The sequence below is a fragment of the Corvus kubaryi genome, unplaced genomic scaffold (assembly GCF_017639235.1).
Source record: "Corvus kubaryi isolate FWS band 111438036 unplaced genomic scaffold, C.kubaryi_AGA036_p1.0 37398, whole genome shotgun sequence".
NCBI classification, from domain to species: domain Eukaryota; kingdom Metazoa; phylum Chordata; class Aves; order Passeriformes; family Corvidae; genus Corvus; species Corvus kubaryi.
Window position 1 is genome coordinate 53016656 of NW_024581137.1, and position 18492 is coordinate 53035147.

General features: G+C 41.3%; 1 protein-coding gene across 7 annotated transcripts in view; it reads left to right on the forward strand.

Annotated features, from left to right (window-relative positions):
* PRKAG2 (protein kinase AMP-activated non-catalytic subunit gamma 2) overlaps nucleotides 1–18492 on the forward strand; it is a 212843-nt gene that overhangs the window by 177786 nt on the left and 16565 nt on the right. For all 7 annotated transcript variants that reach the window (XM_042044417.1, XM_042044420.1, XM_042044416.1 and 4 more), the window contains one exon: nucleotides 6268–6377. In XM_042044417.1, the coding sequence (XP_041900351.1) occupies nucleotides 6268–6377 (110 nt within the window). The remainder of the gene's footprint in view (nucleotides 1–6267; nucleotides 6378–18492) is intronic.

Sequence of the window (18492 nt, forward strand, 5' to 3'; positions counted from 1 at the left end):
TTCTCATCCACTGTTTGCAGTGTTCCTGGCTCTTTAGCAGACAGCTCAGCAAACTCAGCAGCCATGCTGCCTTACCATTACTTTGTGACAAATTGCATTTTCTTGTTCTCTGACAGCCCTTTGGTTCCCAAGTTTTCTACTGGGTATACCATGTACATTTTAATTTGTATATCATTCAAACCTAGCTAAAAATCTGCCAAATGAGCCGTATTTGTCTTCTAGAAGGTAGGTCGAAGTAAAGCTCTTGTTCATGATCACAGCAACATCCTGTACACAGTGAGTACTGCATCCCTCTGCAGAATCTCTGTCCCTTTGCTGAGGAATGCTGATAAAATCCTGCCTGGACATTTGATTCCCAGAACATTATTCTTGAAACCCTGCTTCATCCAGATGCCTCCACTTCCCTTAAAAGCTGTGTTTCAGGGCCTGTTGGTGAGGAATAGTTTATGGTTCCTTCTGAGTAGTGTCACTGTTGCTCTTGGAGTGGATGAACTGTATCCACTGTGGATGTTTTTTCCAGATCTGTATTATGTTAGTGACTTATACTAGAACTCCTACAATCTCCAGTACTGTGAAAGCTGTGTAGGAGGTTTTCAAGGATATTAAGGAACTCCTTCAGTAAATTCAGAGCAGGAATTATCAGAAACTTTAAAGCCATTTTTGGTGACAGCTTTCAGATAAAACCGCAGTCAGAAGAACAATTTACAGGGTTGATGATGTCTTTTACCTGTTGTATTCTCTGCCAAGGGTTATCTCTAAAAGGAGGGAGAGAGGGTAACTTGTCCTGGCTTATTGAAGTGATTGCTCACCCTGGTGTCTTCTGGCAGCATTTGGCACACCTAAGCTGATCTTAGATGTGGATGCTGTCCTTGTCCTGTGTAGCTTCTAGTGTAAGAAAAGGGCAGGAGATAAATAAATAGATATATAAAAAAAAATATATATAAGTCTATATATATATATATATGTATATATGAGAGAATACTATAGAATACTTCGGTGTAACACCTTTCAATACAGTTTATCTGTATAATTACACCAATAAATTTGACTTAATGTATTGCAGTTGGATCAGTTCCATAGTAAACGTTGTGGTCTCTAATATTTTAATTCTCTGGCATCTGAAATGTGATACTCAGCATATCACATGACTTCTAAAATAGAAGTATGGCTTGGAGTACCCTGAAGTGCAGATATGTATGTGTGCAGTAAGAGAAAATGAAGTGTGTTTTCCACTAACGAGGTTATTTAGTACAAGTGAGAACATTGCAAAACTACATTTCTACTTCCCCATTTCCTTTTGTCCATTGGATCTGGCTGAGGGGAGATGATTATGCCAATAGTAGTCAAGGTGAAAAGTAGTGCTGGGAGCTGGGAGTGCTTAGCTCAGCTCCTGCTGCTGTAAGAAAATCCTAAGCTTTGTAAGTTGCACAGTTTCTATGCTGATTGTTCTTAAAAAATCAGAGGGAGTGGTGTAATTACTGCGTACATTTGTGGTTTCTGTCTTCCTCCAAGCTGTTCACCAGGCCGGGCAGTTATCTGAGTGTATTTTTTTACATACTGCTATCTGCTGGTTTTTCCCTACTTTTAAAAAGGCCTTTAAAAGTTGGCAGTTGATTTCATATGAAGCTTGGAGAAGTCAGTTATACAAACAGTTGTTTAGGTTAATAAGAAGGTTTAGGTTCAGAAGTTTGAGTTCTTCCAGTGACTGAGGCTTGCCAGAGGTCCCAGCACTCGATCTAGCCATGAGGACACGGATGCTATGGGGAGCTGCTGTGGCATGGTTGTGGTGGAATTAATGCTTTAAAGAAGGTGAGAGAACCCACCCAGCCTCTGTGAAACCTCTGTCTTCCTTTCAAATGCTCCTGAAACCAATGACTGAACTTGAAATATGACTGGATACCAGGAGCATAATACAGCTGTAACATAAAATAGAATAGAAAAGGTAATGATGTTGTATTGTTGAAATCAGGAAGCACATGTGGTCCAGGATCTTGTTGTTGGGCCAGCCCAGTAAGAACACAGCCCAGAAATGCAGGCTGTGGCTTGCAGTAGACGCTTCTGAGGAAGTTTCTATAGTTCTTTTATGTTGCAGTATTTGGAAGCTTTTCCATAAGTGTTGACATTATATTCCTATTCTCGATCTGCAGGCACTTCTTCCTTTGTTTGTTTTTCCCTCTCCTCTTTTCTTCTTTTGAAGGCCTTGAGTTTCTGAGGGGAAAGCTACAGTAGGAAAGTGCCGTGCGTGGTGGCAAAGGTATGAGTGGAACTGAAGGCATCTGTTCAGTAGATTTCTGAGGAAATGGCTTCAGCAATGCTGCAGAAGTTTCTGTGTCATTCATGAGTATTCAGATGGTAGTTCTACCTTGGAGCTCTCTGAACAGACAATTATTCTTAGTATGGAGTCCCACTGCAATCTCTGAGTCAGTATTGTTGAATAATTAATCTGTCAAAAAAAAAGCTATGATGTTCTTGTAAATAATATTTACTGGCTGAAATAAAAAACAATAAAAACCAAAAGCATCTGTCATGTTATAGGGAAGGCTGGGAGAAAGGAAGGAAGTAAAAATCATTTTATTGAATAGGATTTGGGACAGAAATACAAATAGATTGATCTTCTACTCTTCAAAGGATCTCTAACAGTAGGAACAAATAAAATGACAGTGCAGAGAATTTACTCTGTAAAAGCCTCTGTGACAAGGTGCTCAACTTCAGGTGTCAAACAGGGTTTATTTGTAACCTTCGGATGGCGTCTCTTTCTGCTCTATTAAAAATCACAAGAAACAGCAGTGGGAATTTGGATATTTTTCCCTTCACCTATGGCTTGGGGAAAGGGGGTGCACATGGGCAATGTCCACTTGCAAAATAACTTTCAGATGAATCTTCAAAAGGGAAGCTTTCCTGAACAAGCATCCCCATGGAAATAAATACACATTCAACTACTTATTAGTGGATTCTTCTCCTGCCCGATCCTGCTCTAGATTCAGATGCCTCCTGCTGGGAATCTGCTCTGTGAGCCAGCTGATTTCCAGAGCATGAGCTGTAGCGAGCTGAGGTTTGGCTGGAGGCAGTTCTGTGTTCATACCTCCTGCATGTTGGGCAGATGATCTCAGGTGCAGATCAGAGATGACGTGCGGAGACCGAGGGAGGTTGTAAGTCAAGCCAGAAGGGATCTGTCCATGTCTGTCTGAAGGAAGTGCTGCTTTGCAGGTGCTGGGTAAAACTGCAGAAGCTTCAGAAAGAATGGGCATTTATTGGGAAAACAAATAAGACTGGAACGAGAAACTAAGCAGGTAATAAAGTAGAAATATCCTCATGGAGACGAGGGTGTTCTTACTTGATTATTTATGTTTGCAGCACAGTGGTGGTTGGATACAACCCAAAGCAGCAAGTTTTTCCTCAGGAAGGGGAGAGAAACTGTAAAGAAGATTATGCCCTGTGCAATTGTGCTATGCAGGACAGATGGGTGTGAGTGCATTCCTGAGATGTGCTGAGCCTTTGGTTCGGGAGACCTTTTTCTGCATTGAACAGCTGTGTATATACATAATACACAATACCTGTACAAAGATTTGGGCTGTGGCAGCTGTTTGGTATCCCCAGGTAGCTGAAGGTGTTAGAAGGTCTTAAATATCCTTTCCAACAGGCACTTGATGGAGTGGTGTAGGACATGAGAGTTAAGTCAGTGGTGCTGATGTTTTGCATGTTTAGTTAATAACTAATAAAGAGGTGCATTGTACTTATTTATAGTATAAGGATGTTCTGTAGCAATAAACCTCAGTTCCAGCTGGACAATTGGATCCTTGTCCAGATCCTGCTAGAGTTTCCTAGCTGTTTATGGGGGTGTTAACAGGGCTCACAGATGGTTGTCTCCTGCTTCTTTTAATTGTAACTTTCCAGTCAAAATTAAAGGGAAGCAGTTGCTTTGTGGTGTCTCCCCTGAACTGGAAGACAGCAGAGGGTGAGATAACACTTCACCAGTCCTGTGCATCTGGGTGGGGATTGTTGAGGTCCAGTTGAAGTTGTGTTTGGAGGGTGGGAATGTTTGGTAAGTGAGAGGAGGGTTTATGGGCACACCTTCACTGTGCTGATCAGCATTCCTGGCTGTGGCTACTGTGAACAGCCTCCCCTGATTGAATTGTTTGGGCTCACAGTTACTGTGCTTGTTATCCTGATGCATTTGAAATTTGTTGGTGAGTTGGCAAGACTCCGTGGAGCCATGGCGTGCTCTGAGTGTTCATTTTTTTCAGCTAGTTGTTCTGTGGTTTATAGAGTCGTTGAATCACGTAGGTTGGAAAAAACCCCTTGAGACCATCAAGTGCAACTATTAACACCAGTCCCATGTCCCTAAGTGCCACATCCACACCTTTTTTGAACATGTCCAGGGATGGTGATTCCGCTATTCTGGTGGACTTTGAGGTGTTTCTATGTGTGTTTCTACCTATAATATCTTAGTTGTTTATGAACTTGAGATTGAAGTAAGTAAGGACTCTGATACTGCACAGAGGGACTGCACTTAGGGTTGTAGAAGCAAACATAACTTTCTAAAGACCAGACTTACTGGTCTGTCATTTCAATATTCATGTAATATTGTTTCTATTTCTTAGTATCTCGTCCCCTCTCTGCTCCTAATTTGTGTGTCTGAAAAAATAACTAAACAAAACTGACACAACAAAAATCTCTGACAGCTCCATTGCAGACAGTAATTAATTTCCTGCAGACAGTAGCCCTTTATGGTATTGCAGAAGTTAGAGGATGATAAGTGGTAGTATATTATAGACTTTACAAACTTACAAACTACTTTTTTTAGCTCTCCTATACATGCCCTTGATGAGTCAGTACCCATTCCTCTTTGGGATCACCCCAAGAAGGTGGCTTCCTACCAACATTGTCCAAGTCTGTCTGCCTAATCCTTTCCCTCTCAGTTACCTCACATGGTTTCCTAATTTCTTACCAATTTTTCCAAGTTCCTTCTATTTCCACTTCTGGTCCTGACTTCTGTAGGAACATAAATCCAACAAATATTTTTTTTCTTCTTCCACTTCCTCCATTTTGGACACTGTCTTCTCTATTCCTATGGAACTTCTATTCCATGTTGTTTGTGTTTCAGTGGGGAAATAGGCTTTGTTTGTTTGTTTGTTTGTTTGTTTTAAGAGTAATGGGAGTAGGAGATGAAGGACTTGGTTAGTACATAGAGGCTGGATCCTGGAGCAGCCACTTGTAGGGGAGATCCAGCTTTGCTTCTCTAAATTTGGACTGAAAAGCCTGTGCTGAGCCATTTGGTGGAAATGACAAATAGTTTATCCAGAGCAAGATAACTGATTTTGAGCAAATCTAGCAAATGAGAATTCTGAGTTTTTAATGCCCTAATATGAAGTTCTTTAATGATCAGTAGGTATTTCAAGGGGTTTTTTACTTATTGTCTTTTTTATTCTGTTCTTCCAAAGTTTAATATATGATCAAGTTTCTGTGGATTATTACAGGGTCTAAAGGGTACTTCTCTGATGGAGGGATTATCCTTGACCAAGTTCTAGGTACCTGCTGGAAAGAATGGAGGGCCAAAGTGCTTAAAAAAGAAAAAAGTTAATGTACCTGAGCATATCTGGGGGTTGTATGCATATGCATCTGAACTCTGGCAAATGCAAAGGAGATTTAAAGTAATATGGACTGGATTGCATGTCTGTGCTATAGACATGCCATGCTACAACTATTCCAGCCATGTGGATCCTGTTTTTGTAAATAAAGTGTTGGATTTGTGATGCTCTGTTTAGCCTGAAGAAAATGAAGCTGATTACAGAACCTGCCTGCTGCTTCTTTAGAAAATAGAAAATTACTATGTGGCAGTGGAACAGGCAGAGGTAAGATTCAAGAAATACTAATTTAAGGAGCTTGAGTTAGTCAAGCCCGACACTACTTAAGTTTCCAGCTATCTTCTCTGTACTTAACTAGAGTTCAGCTGCATATTCCAGTAGGTTGCTGTTGGGGGGAAAAAAAAAAAGGGTATTTTAAAAAATGTAACTCCTCAGTACAGAAGTCCTTTCTCATCAAAGAAGAACAATGCATTTTGTCTTTGTTCTGTTTAATCTGAAAGGAAAGATGAGTCTGAAATGCAAAGTGCAAACCTGTGACTGTCTGTCCAGATCTGAAAGTGTGAATTTGACTTTTGCCTTAGGGTTGTCCTTCTGCGGTGGTGTTCAGTTGATTTGCCATGCTTTTTATTGCTCTTTTTTTAAACGTTACTTAAATAAAACAACATAATGTTTTTACTTGCAGCACTTGAAGAATCGGAAAGTGACATTTATGTGCGATTCATGAGGTCACACAAGTGTTATGACATTGTTCCAACAAGCTCTAAGCTTGTTGTTTTCGACACTACGCTACAAGTGAGTATACTCCTTTCAGTCTGCCTTTGCTTGCAGTTCATTTTTTTTTAATGTTTCCTGACTGTTAAATGAAAGCTGATCTCTTGAAGAGAAGCACTGCCATAGTGCTGTGCTTTGACTGTACAAAACTGTATTGTTTCAACTGTATCTTTCATGTTATGCTAGAGGAGGAGTTGGGGGAAAGACTTCCTAGCAGAACAGAAAGAGAGGATGTAATTTGTTCTGCAGTTGGAATCTCTATCAAAATAAAAATTTCAAATGAGCCCAACTTATATTGGCCTCTTCATGGCTACCTGAATCTACATAAAGACATTTGATGTAAGATCCTTGTGCAACAGCTAGAGAGTACCCAGGTGCTATGAGTCTGTTCCTGCTATACTGATAAGACAATTTAGGACTCAAATGGATGGCTTAATTATGCAAATTATTACATTCTCCAGAAAATTTTTGTTTTCAGCTTCTCATTTTGCATTTAATCAGTAAATCATCTGCTAGACTCTTGGCTCTGTCTGAAGAGTTTGTTTGCCAAAAGAAGGCATTAGCTGCCTGCTATAGAAGCAGACTAATCTGTTCTGCAGTGTGGTGGAAAGCTGTGGCTTTCTTTGTTTCCTGTATTTTGCAATTGGTATTTTTTTGCTTGCTTTGGTTTTTGCTGTTTCAGTGTGTTTTTCCTTGTAAAGATGCTCCAATTCTGACTTAACTAAGCCCATTAAGTAATTTTGGTCTGGAATGTACTACTCAGACCTCACTTTCCACAGTCAGAGGCAGCCATGTAACAGATACTCGTTCCCAAAACATTCACAGAACCGTCTTGTGTATCAGATAATTGTATATAATGTTGGATTAAGTGCTGTGATCTGAAAGGTGGAAAATCTGCATTGACTTTTTCACCATCTTAGAGGGGGGAAAAGTTCTTCAATGTTTCCTTTCTTCTGCCTGAAAGAGAGGATGACTGTCAGCTCTTGAGTAAAAAATTCAGACCTCTTTGATCTGAAAAATCAGATTTAGGATGGTGGGGTTCGCTGTACTCTTTCAGCTCTTCTCAAAGACTGTTGGCCTCCTTTTCATTCCAGGGGGTGTTTTTTCCTCACACCATGAGATGGCATGCTGGGAGTTGGTGCCTACAATGGGCATCACCCATGGCCTGCTTTGTCAGTACTCACCTGGGTCAAAGGCTTGAGCCTCATCGCTGTTGCAGGTGGAGAGATGATTGTTCTTTATTCCATTAACCAGTTAATCTTGAGGCCCTTGGGGCAGGCCACTGATTCCTTTTGGAGTCTCCAGATTTCTTGATGAATTAGATCATGCCAGATACCGGTTTTCATTGCTGGAGCTGTGTTGAGATAATGCTATTAAAGAAGTGAGAGATTCCTCCCCAGCTCGTGAGCCAGTGGGAGGTAACACCTGGGGAGACAGAGTGTGAGTGAGTGAGTGAGCCTTGTGAGTTTTCACCATAAAGGAGAGCAGGTGACTTAATGGTGATGGAAAAACTTCCACCAGCACTTCACCAAAGTCCCTGTCTTAATTGGCATCTCCAGTGATGGTCATGGATTACAGCTAGAGGAGAACAAGGTATGCCTTGGTCTGTGATCATGGAGTCATATTCTCAGTCTGCTTCTCCAGGTGTTTGAAAGCAGGGAAGGGAAGTCTGGAGTTGCTCATTCAGATGCTAGTATACAATAAATACAGACCAAATCTTGAGTTTGTATTGCTGGTGAGGAGCTTTTTTCCCCCCTCTAAACTGCTTTTTTTTTTACTTTGCACTATTACATTTAATCCATTTGCATTACTTTTAATTTATAAAGTCATAATACTGTAAAGCAGGAGTCCTCTTCCAGCATGGGCACTGTCCTCCAACTTAGCAGATTTTGTGAAACTGTTTAAGAAAACACTAAAAAGGTAGATCTGAATGATTACCTGGCCTACACTGCTAGGAGGTCTTTTAAGTATTTCCCTTTGGTTCTTTACCTGGCCCCCTGTGTTCATGTGCCACCATCAGTGTCTTCAAACCACATTATGGTCATTCAGTTTGATTGGTGTGGCTGGTGCAGGAACGTGTATGGAATGCAAAAATAGAATAGCTTCTTTTGTTTGTCTAAAACAGCCGAATAATACATGGTGGAGAATTAACCCAATAAGGGTGGGCAAATAAAACTTCTAAACTGTTCTTTGCATTTTAATTTTTAATGTAGAAAGTATTTATTGTCCAGTACTTCAGGACTGTGTATCAGTTCATATTTTGAAAACACAGCTCTGAAACATTCAGTGTCCATGAATCCTCTCATATGGATATTTGTCTTTGCTGGGTCTGTTTCATTCCTACCCACATCAGTGTTTCTCCTAATTTAAAAAAAACCCAACCAAACAAAAAACATCCACCAAAAAAAAAAAAGATACAGTGCCTTGAAATAGTTCTCCAGAGATTTGAATTCTGGTTTTGAATAATGTTAGAGCTAAAACACACAACATAAGGGCTCACTTTCTGCCTCCTTTAATAAAAGCTGGTAATAATCAATGGAGGAAGAATTAAAAATGGAGCTGGGTTGAGTTCTCGTGGCATCCTTTGAAAGATTCTGGATTTTGGATTTTTGTTTGGCTGCAGTATCCCGTCTCCCTCTGCTGGTCAGCGATCACAGCACACATGACATGTTTCTACCCTGGAAAATTATTCATGAGATACTGTGGAAAGTATTCTAAACCTATTGTTAGCTGTGGGAAAAGTGGAGATATTATCCTTATATAATATCCTTATATCCTTATATATCCCTCTATAATTATATATCCTTATATAATGTGGCACCAGGTCATACCACTGAAGCAACATTGATTCATAAAAGTATATGTTTAGTCTCAGTATCTGTGAGGGAATTAGTGTAAAGTTTCATAAGGAACCTTGTTTTAGCCCTAAGAGAGGGGATGGTGAGATGCCCTTACACTGGAAATAAAAAGAAGGCTTTAAATAGCCGAAATAGCAGCTAATAAAGAGCAGGATGGGCTGAGTCTCTTCAGCCCTGCTTATGTGTCAGTCAGAAGGCATGGGGGGCTTGATTCCAGCAGCTGCCAACAGCTCCCAGTGCTGGCACAGCACGCTGGGCTGGAGTGTCCAGAGCACACGTGTGTGTTTTACCTGGCACCTGCACGTGGCTGGGACAGCTGCTTGCACCTCTGCTGGGCATCAGCTCCTGTGGTGCAGGAGAGCTGTGCTTCAGCAAGACAGTGTGCCCCTTGGCACACAGCATCCACACTAAATGAATACAGCGTGCTGAGCCCTGCTCTGTTGGCCTGCCTGAGGCCAACTAGCACAGCCCAGTTTGCCTCAGTGAGGTTTCGCTTAGGGCTGCCCCAAAGCAGGATCTGCATCCAGTCTACCTGCCTGGAGTGGTGCCTATTCCATGCTGAACCCTGCAAGTGGCAGATGTTGCCTGGGGAAGTGCTGGCTGGCACAGTTTCTTTGATTTAGACTGACAGTGGACTGTTCTTTCACCCTTTCAGTTTATTAATACTTATTTGCTCCTCATAATATTTATAGAATCATATTGAACTTCATGACTGTGGCTTTCCCCTGCCTGTGACCCACAACTGCTCCTTGTTTGTGACAGGCTGCAGCCTTTGGCTTTTCCCAGGGAAGATGCTATTGCTTGGCACACATTAAAGAAACTTCATAAAGTCTGATCTGACCAGGAAGGGAGTCAGGAGACAATTAGATGTTATGAGCTTTCCTGTGAAGTATGGAAATTTGACTGTGGATGGTGGGGAAATGGAGCAAGTTGCAACAGTGTGCAGCTCACAGTGGATAAACTTTCTCATCTTTTGCACACATCTCCTGAGATGCAACCAGGAGAATAAACCCTTCACAGCCCCTAGCAGGGGTGAGGGGGTTGTCCTTTGAAGGGCTACTCTAAGCATTCACTTACTGCTCTTCTTCATTCTAATTATGCTAAATATAAATATGGATCTGGATTGTCTTTATAATAGACCTCAGGAAGTCACTGAGCTGAATGAAAATTTACTGCTCACCAGCTTGTGTCTTCACACAGCATTTGAGCGCTGTGCAAGTGTTCATGCATTTAGTGTGCAGATGATCTGGAGAAAGGAGGAGACACCCAGGTCTGCCTTTCCTTTCTTTTTGTTGGTTTTAACCTGTATCAAGTACATACAGTGACACAGCCATTGGATCTTTTCCTTTGATGGAAAACAATTCCTGTATTAAATTCAAAGATGAATGAAATACAACACTTAGTTCACATTCTATCTGTCAGGTTACTTTGTCTAACGTAATTTAATGTGATTTCAATTTTTCCTTGTTGCTGCATGCATCTGGTTGTTTTAGAGACCAATGCATTTCCCCCCCACCCTGAACTGTATTAGAATTTTTTAAGGAAATGCCTCTTACCTAGCTTATAGCAATCTCTGAAGCTTAACTCCAGAAGCTTTCTTAAGGCCAGATTTTTGTCTGACCTTGAAAGAAATGTATTAATTTGTTGTGGCTTTGCGCAGACTACATAAAGATGAGAAGGATTAGCTTGTTTTCTAGTGCAGAGCAATTAACCCTTGAAGAGGAGCGTAGAAAGTGAATGTAAGACAGGGACTTCCCTGCTTTGTATCAAGCAGCAATCTGCAGTCCAAGAGTGATCTGTTAGCAAATGTAGTGGCTGTGTCATGTGGAGTTTGCATAAGCTCTCTTTGGGTCAAAAGCTCTATCTAATCTTTGACTAAATGATATTCGTGCCTGTTACGAGTCAATTTGGGTTTTAATAATAAAGCATATGTGGCTTTTGCTTACCGTGACCTTGAAAGTGTTTTCAAAGCATTTGTCCAGCACTTCTTCATAAACTAATAAAAATCATGTTTATGTGTAAACAGTCATCAGAATAAGCTTTCAGAATCCTGAAGACTCTTTCCTTTTATTTCCTTCTATATGCTGAAGAAATCTTTGTGTGGCTTGGTTAAATTATTTAACCTGTTTGTTTAATGAAATTACCTAAGTTGTTAATGGACCAGGTGCTGTTGTCACCAATGCAGGATTTTGTCAGAACCTGTCACGCTAGTAAGAGCTTAAATAATTTTCTACCACATAACTAAAAAAAAAAATTTTAAACAATGTTCTGGAAACTTCTTTAGTGATTTGACAAGCTGGCAGTAAATATACCTGGTAACTTCTGCAGCACATACAATGGATTCAGCATTAGAATGGAAGAGGATTTGTATTTCTCTCCCTTGTGCTGACTGTATTCAGTAAATGGATTTATTATTCTGGTTCCCTCCAGGTCATTCTTGACTGGGGTGTTGCCTCTCGCCACGGTAATGAGATAAATCAGGCTTCCAGGAATAATGCTCCAGAATGATTTGCTCCCAGAACCGCACAGCAGACTCTGGGTCTGCTGTCACACAGCTTTACAAAAGGATTGACTGTCTGTTCCTTAGTTGGCTTTGAGGTTTTTCCCTGATGAAGCTGCTGCTGTCTGCATTTCTGAGGAGTGTGAATAGCCCTCCTTGCTTACACTGCCCACAGAACTGTAGGAGAATCATCTAATTTAGCTTTTAATCAGCATGTGGGCTGAGGCAGTTGAGCAGCCACATAAAAGCTCCCTTCATTGAGATCAGGCTGGAATCAGTAGCATAATATGGCAAGACTGTTGGGTTTTTTCAGAGCTTCTCCTGTTGCTGGTATACAAGCATAGGAGTTTAATTCCTGCAGCTCTCAAAACCAATAGGAAGTGTTCATTTGTGGATCTCGGAGGAATGATAAGTGCCACTTAAGCAGAAATTTCTACACAGGGTGTGGGTAAGGTGTTTGTGCTTGCCTGAGTGAAAGTCGTATACCATTCTTCTTGCCTTCTCTGCCCCATCACCATTTTTTGGATAAGATCTTAATCTGGGACAGAATTTCTGTGCCCTTCCCCATGCAGTTGTTGCCACTGGCTCTTCCCATCAGATTCACCTGATGTTCCCTCTTAGCCCATTGTGGTGTGCAATCTGACAGCAGAAATCTACAGTTTGGACACATTGACACAGAGTATCAGTGCCAGTCTTGGTTTGGTGTCTTTGCTGGACTGGAACCTTTTCATGGGAATGTGGTGTGGGGAAGAATTCTGCATGTGGACATGACACCTGCTCCTTGGGGAAAAATCTGGAACAAGTACATAGTTTTAACTTGAGAATAAGACTCCAGCTGTGACTTCTGGGGTTTGGCTTGAGCCTGAAGGGTGGTATTAAACCATCACATCTTAAATTTTACTAAGCTATGGCCAGTAGAAGTGCATTTTCTACCAGGAGTGTTCCCTTTGCACCACCTGTGAAAGAGAAATGAATTTTATCTGGTTTCATATAAGCTTTCCAAAATTCAGCTGGAGCTAGAGGACGAATGTTTTTGGGTGAGGTTTTTCAGATGTTGAAGCAAATGTAGCCACCCTGTTAATAAGAGATCTGTCCAATGTTTCTCCAATCTGCTTGGTAAGGTAAAGGAGGAAATTCTACTTGATATGGTCCAAGACCTGGTTGTCCCTCGCCCTGGGCAAAAGTCTTTATTGTCTTTAAGTAGTCTCTTTATTTAGTCCTTTCAGAAGGAAATGCTTCTAACAAATTCATAGACCAAAGAAGAGAATAATTGGAAAATGAATTTGAATGCAGCAGTCATCATGCTGAGATGGTTGGTTGTGTTTAGTCTCCCCAGACAAATCAGTTTATAAAAACACTGAATTACGTAAATGCACTACAAGAGAGATTTTTAACTTTTCAAAATAGCTCCTTTACAAGAGTGTAGTTCTCTGTAACTTAAAAAGAAGTCTGGATTGGGCATCACAACTTTATTTGAAGGAAAAAAACAAGGAATTGAAAGTTAAATACAGTTCCCAATGTGAATTGCTTCAAAGTGAAAGTGCGTGGTGGGTTTGGAGAATATTTAGTTCATATTGCTTTTGTATTATCAGGATGATAATTGTGGGATCTGGTGATGAATGCAGGAGTCCTCAATTCCAGCTTAGCTCATAGGAATAAGTCCTTTGAAGGTGATATCAACAGCGAGGAAGAGAAGCACTGTCCAAAGAGCTTTCTGTGGCAAAGCTGTGTTTTCAGCTTACTAACGTGTGTACAGTATGTTCCCAAATAATGTTTCATGGGCTCTGTTCAGGTGGCAGTCTCATACAGAGGAAGCACTGCCTGAAATCCTGGTGATGTGAGGGAGTAGCAGGGGAGATCTGTTGTACACCTGTCTTATGCAGCAAGACAATCAGCTTTACCTGCAGGAGTTTCTTCTTTTTCCTCGCTTGGAGACCTGCCAAGGTTTGGGCAGCCAGAGAACTTGTCATGCTGCTTAAAGAAATACAGTCTTGTTTGTGTTGGGCTAGAAACTGTTGCCTCATTCCTCATGTTTTCACATCAAAAGCATTTGGGAGTCAGTTGGCTCATAAACACACTTGAACCAAGGGAATAAAGTGTGGGTTGCCCAGGTTTTATGCAGTACAAAGGTTGCAGCAGAGCCCTGATGATTTTCCTGTTAAGACAAAGACCAGTTGTTCTACACTGTGTCTTCCTACTTGGTAAGAACTATTGAAATGAGAGTGTTTTGCCTCTTAAGGAGGAATTCTCAGAGTAACTTTTTCTTGCACCTTCATGCTCTTAACAGTGAGAACAAAGTCTGTGTCTGGAATGACTTTGCCACATTTGCTCATGCTGTGAAGATAGAGATGAAGCTGTTCTCCTTTGAAAGTATAGAACTTTTTCCCCTTTACAAGGGGAAGCCATTGAGAATCCTCCTCATGCCATGGTGTTTGGTATTTAGAGCATGTGAGTATATGAGTATAGGAGTTCAACCTCCTGCTTTAGTTCTTCAGCTGTTCTTACCCAATCTGCTAAGACTGGATGCCTTCCTCTTGTAAATTCCTTTCAACTACATGTCAAACTTAGTACTTTGTTATGCTAGGAAAGGTGGTTGTTTCTCAGGGACTGCCTGAATGATTTGGGTTTGATACTGTGGTCCACATGTGTATTTTTGGAGGCATGTGTTCCCTCTAGTTTTGTAGTCCTTAAAAATAATTGTAAAACAAAACTGGGAATTTGTCAGCTTAATCAGTGAAAATGATGATGAATGTTGTAGATCACCTTAGAGCATCCATCCATCAGGAGTCAGAGATGATAAAAATGTCAAAGTTCAGCTGGGTCTGATACTGCTTTTATGGGAGCTCTGTGCCAAAAATTAGAAGAAGGAGCTTCTTCCTTTCAATTCTGATCTGATAAAATACACATTTCCTGGGGTTACATTAGGGGCTTTGCAGGCAAATGCCTGGTGCTGGCTTACACAGTGAAAGATGAGGCAAGAGAGGTCCATGTTTATCATCCTGCCCTTGGATGGCAGCCGCACCACAGAAGCTCTGGCAGGTTTTTTAGCACTGTCCTTGCTACTGGACAATCATTTGCATCATCCTCTTGCTTCATATTGGCATGTCTGAAGGTGCTCTGTAGCTTTGTTGGTTATTTCTGCTACCTTTGAGCCTTTTCATGAGGCACTGGTGCTGAGTTGTGTCTGTCAGCTCAGTAGGATTCTCTGCTCAGCTCTGACCCTTTAGCACCAGGAACTGTGACAGCTCTTTTCTCCCAACAATTTGTCAAGGACATGAATCTTTTTGCAAGGCAAATGAAGCGAATTACTGCAACGGCAGCAGTCACCCTCCTTGCCTTACGGAACAGTCCTGGAAGACAAGTCTGAAACCACTGGTTACTTCTGGACATAGTTACAGTTTTCATAACACAGTGTTGGGTAAAACAAACGTGTGTGTGTGTGCTGTACACACACTGAATTTTTGGAAAAGACAAAAAAGTTTTCCTTTCAGGTGTTTCCCTCATTCACAGATGTTCACTGAAGAGAGCATTTCTGCAAGGGCCTGTAAAATCACTGGTATCTCATAACAAAGGGTGTCCCTTTCAGTGTTTCCCGTCAGTGAGGAAAAACTTATTCTCCAGTCTGGTGAAATCTTCTACTGCTGTTTCTGGTTTCACTGCCCAATAATCGAGTTATTTTAAGAGCTCACTAACCGTAAGGGACAAGGTTTTCCAAATATTCTACCCAAAATAGGGCTTTTATGTCTGGATCTCTTGCTTTCTTGGTAATGACTGTTGTATTGGAAGAGGCTTTGTCCTCCTTCAGACTTGCAGTGGAAGTGTTTGAATGGTGTGCAGAACAGTGACCTCCAGAGGTTCTGTCTAACCTAAATTAGTCTGTTTTTTTATTTGTCATATTCACAGTGTAATAAGTTCCTGTTGTGCTCAGTGTAGTGTAATAGCAGCTATTGTTGAGGTGATCTATGGTATATCTAGGATTTAATTGCTGTGTTCTTTTGCTATAATGTGACTCTTCTACTTAGGGGCAAAATCTTGGAGTAGACAGTCACACAAAGGGGGATTCCTCATCTAACTGTAAATGTCTAGACATCTTAGTGAGGGGGGAAATGGCATCTGTGTTAATCAAGTTAATCCCTGGGGAAGGCTGCTGAGTCATGCCCCAGCTGACAGTGAAAAGTCCGGTGAATATGCGAGGTCAGGGTAAATGTCAGAGTGACCTCTACATTTGGGCAGATAAATCCTGTTTTTAGTGGTTCATTGTGTGTGTTAGGACATGGTTAATAAAACAAAAGTGCTTTGTTTAAAGAGTGTTTGTACATGGTGTTGAGCAGCAACAAGCTATGGGCTCTGGCTGCTGAACAATGGGTTTGTGAAGGTCAGGCCAGTCCAACACTGTGGAGTCAAGAATAAACGGCGCTGTTGGAGGTCCAAAGATGGGACATGGTGGAGATGTTCAAAGGCTACTAACCATATATCATCAGAAAGCAAGGTCCTTGTGGGTATTTTCTGCATGAACTTCACTGAAACATCTAAAAGTGCTGGGCAGAAGCCCAGCTCCACACCCCGGTGCTTTGGCTGACCACCAAGCAGTACTTGGGGCAACTGAAATTGGTCAACCACAGAAACTGCAGGAAAGTGTGAGTGGATGAGTATATGTTTGTGCTTGCAAGCAGTTTTAACAAATAAGAATTAAGTTGAGTTTTTGTTTTGTAATTATCTTACTTAAATAAGGGACAAGTATTAAGAACTGATGGCATTGTTACTTTATTTAAAAGATGGCCGTGTAACACTTTCTACAACTGAAGACAACAACAGCAGTGTCACTTGAGCTGTGGTCTAGGAGGACAGCCCAGGGGGTTGAGTTTAAGTATTTCTTTACTAAATGTGGGTGATTTATTCCATCAAGTGTTTAGTATCCTAGTGGTTAAGCTAAGATCTTGGTCTTTTATGAAGGATTTAATTCTGAGCTGTCTTAGTAGCTGTATCTGTTCAGCAGCCCTCAGTTTTTCCAAAATGTGTCTTTTAAAGCGAGACAAGATGGAGCCTAACTGAAGATTCTTGTGATTCTTGGAGACAAATGATTTGCAAATAAACAGGATCAGGGCAAGAACTTATCCTTTGAAGAATTCTTTCTTTTCCTTCTGGATTGTCTACAAGCTCAGCATCTTGAGTAGTATCTTTGCAGCTGTCTCTCTTGAGAATCTCTCTTGATTCTTTTCTGAATCTGAAATAATACCTCAAATTTGCTGTCTCACCCATCTGAGCATGGTGCTAGGTGCTGTTCTTTGCTGCTACTGTGTCTGGGAAAGAAGTAGTAGCAGAAATTTAGAGACTGCCTGAAGTGCTGTAGTTGGCTTTCCACACCTTTTCTGCCACAGGCATTCCTCTATTCCAGGTTATCAATTACAGGGTTTGTAAACTTGCTGGAGGAGTTGTGTTGCATGACGGCTATCTCAGAGAAGGCTATTTCCCCCTGGCCTTAATAGATTAGCTGTTCCCTTCTTGCTCTGATCCAGCCTGAACATCTTTCTCTTGTGAAGAACTGGGGACATGAACTGACAGTGACTGTGACCTCACGTGATGGCTCTTGCTGGGGAAAGATACCAAAGCTGCAGGCTCAGGGTTTTGGGCAGTATGAGTGTCCTTTCCCCCTTTTTTGGGGAAGAATGGTTAGAACTTACTTTGCTCCGAGATGGAGTTGGTCTGTGCGAACTCACATCTGTCTCGTATCTGCTCCCCAAATGGCTCACTGCTTTTGCTGCCTTAACTCAAAGTGTGATGCTCTTATGTGGGAACACTTCATGTATCTTGCCTGCAGGGTTTCTTTGTGGTTTCAGTCTTCCTCATGAGTTAGGATGCTGCTGTGGTGGATTTGGTAATGTTTGTTAGCCTGACTCCTCCTTGTGTCAGCGGCTTGGCTGAACACCTCTGGCACCTTTCTGTTTAACCATTTTCTAGATAAATGCTATGTATTTAGTCTTGTGGCCCTGGTTTTTCCCCATGTGGCTTCTTCAGTTTCAGTGCAGTTAAGGGATGATGGCTGATGGTTATTCCTGTTCATTGGTGATATGGCATCTCTGAAGTCAGGAGGCAACTTTGAAGACTGTCATCTGCTGATGTTTGGAGGGTGGATGTGCTTCTCATGGTCAGGGAGAAAGCAGTCAGGCTGTGTAGACGTAGCAAGAAATACAGGTCACTGCCTACATTTTTCTTTGCCACTACTTTATTGAATGCTGATTCCATTGACTGTGAAGCCCTTTTATTCCTAAATCTGTTGTGGAGAGGATCCCCTTGGCACATAATTTAAAGTAGACCTTTAAGATACTGCTGTGAAATCATGATCTGTTCAGATTTTAGTCATCAAGCAATTGCAGTTCTCTGTTATTTGGACTAAGGACCAATTTAATGGATATAGAAATACAGATTGGTTGTGTCCTAGTTTTGTGCCGGGTCAAGACCTGGACAAGAGCCATCACTTCTGTATTGTGTTTTCCATAGGAAAACTATTTAGGGGGGTGGGCAGGACAGGAAGGATGTCATGCTCAAGCACATCACCAGGAGATCAGGATTTTGAGGTGCACCAGTGCCTGAGTCCTTCAGAGAACCAGAGTTTACAAGGAAGTGTTTCTTTTCAGAATGACACCATGGCCTTGTAACCTCTCATTCTGGGGAGGATTAATTCATTAAAAAATTGAAATACTTGGTTGATTTCTTTAGCAGCAAAACAGGCTAGGTAATTCTTTTAACTCTCAGTTATATTTAAAACAATCAAACAATT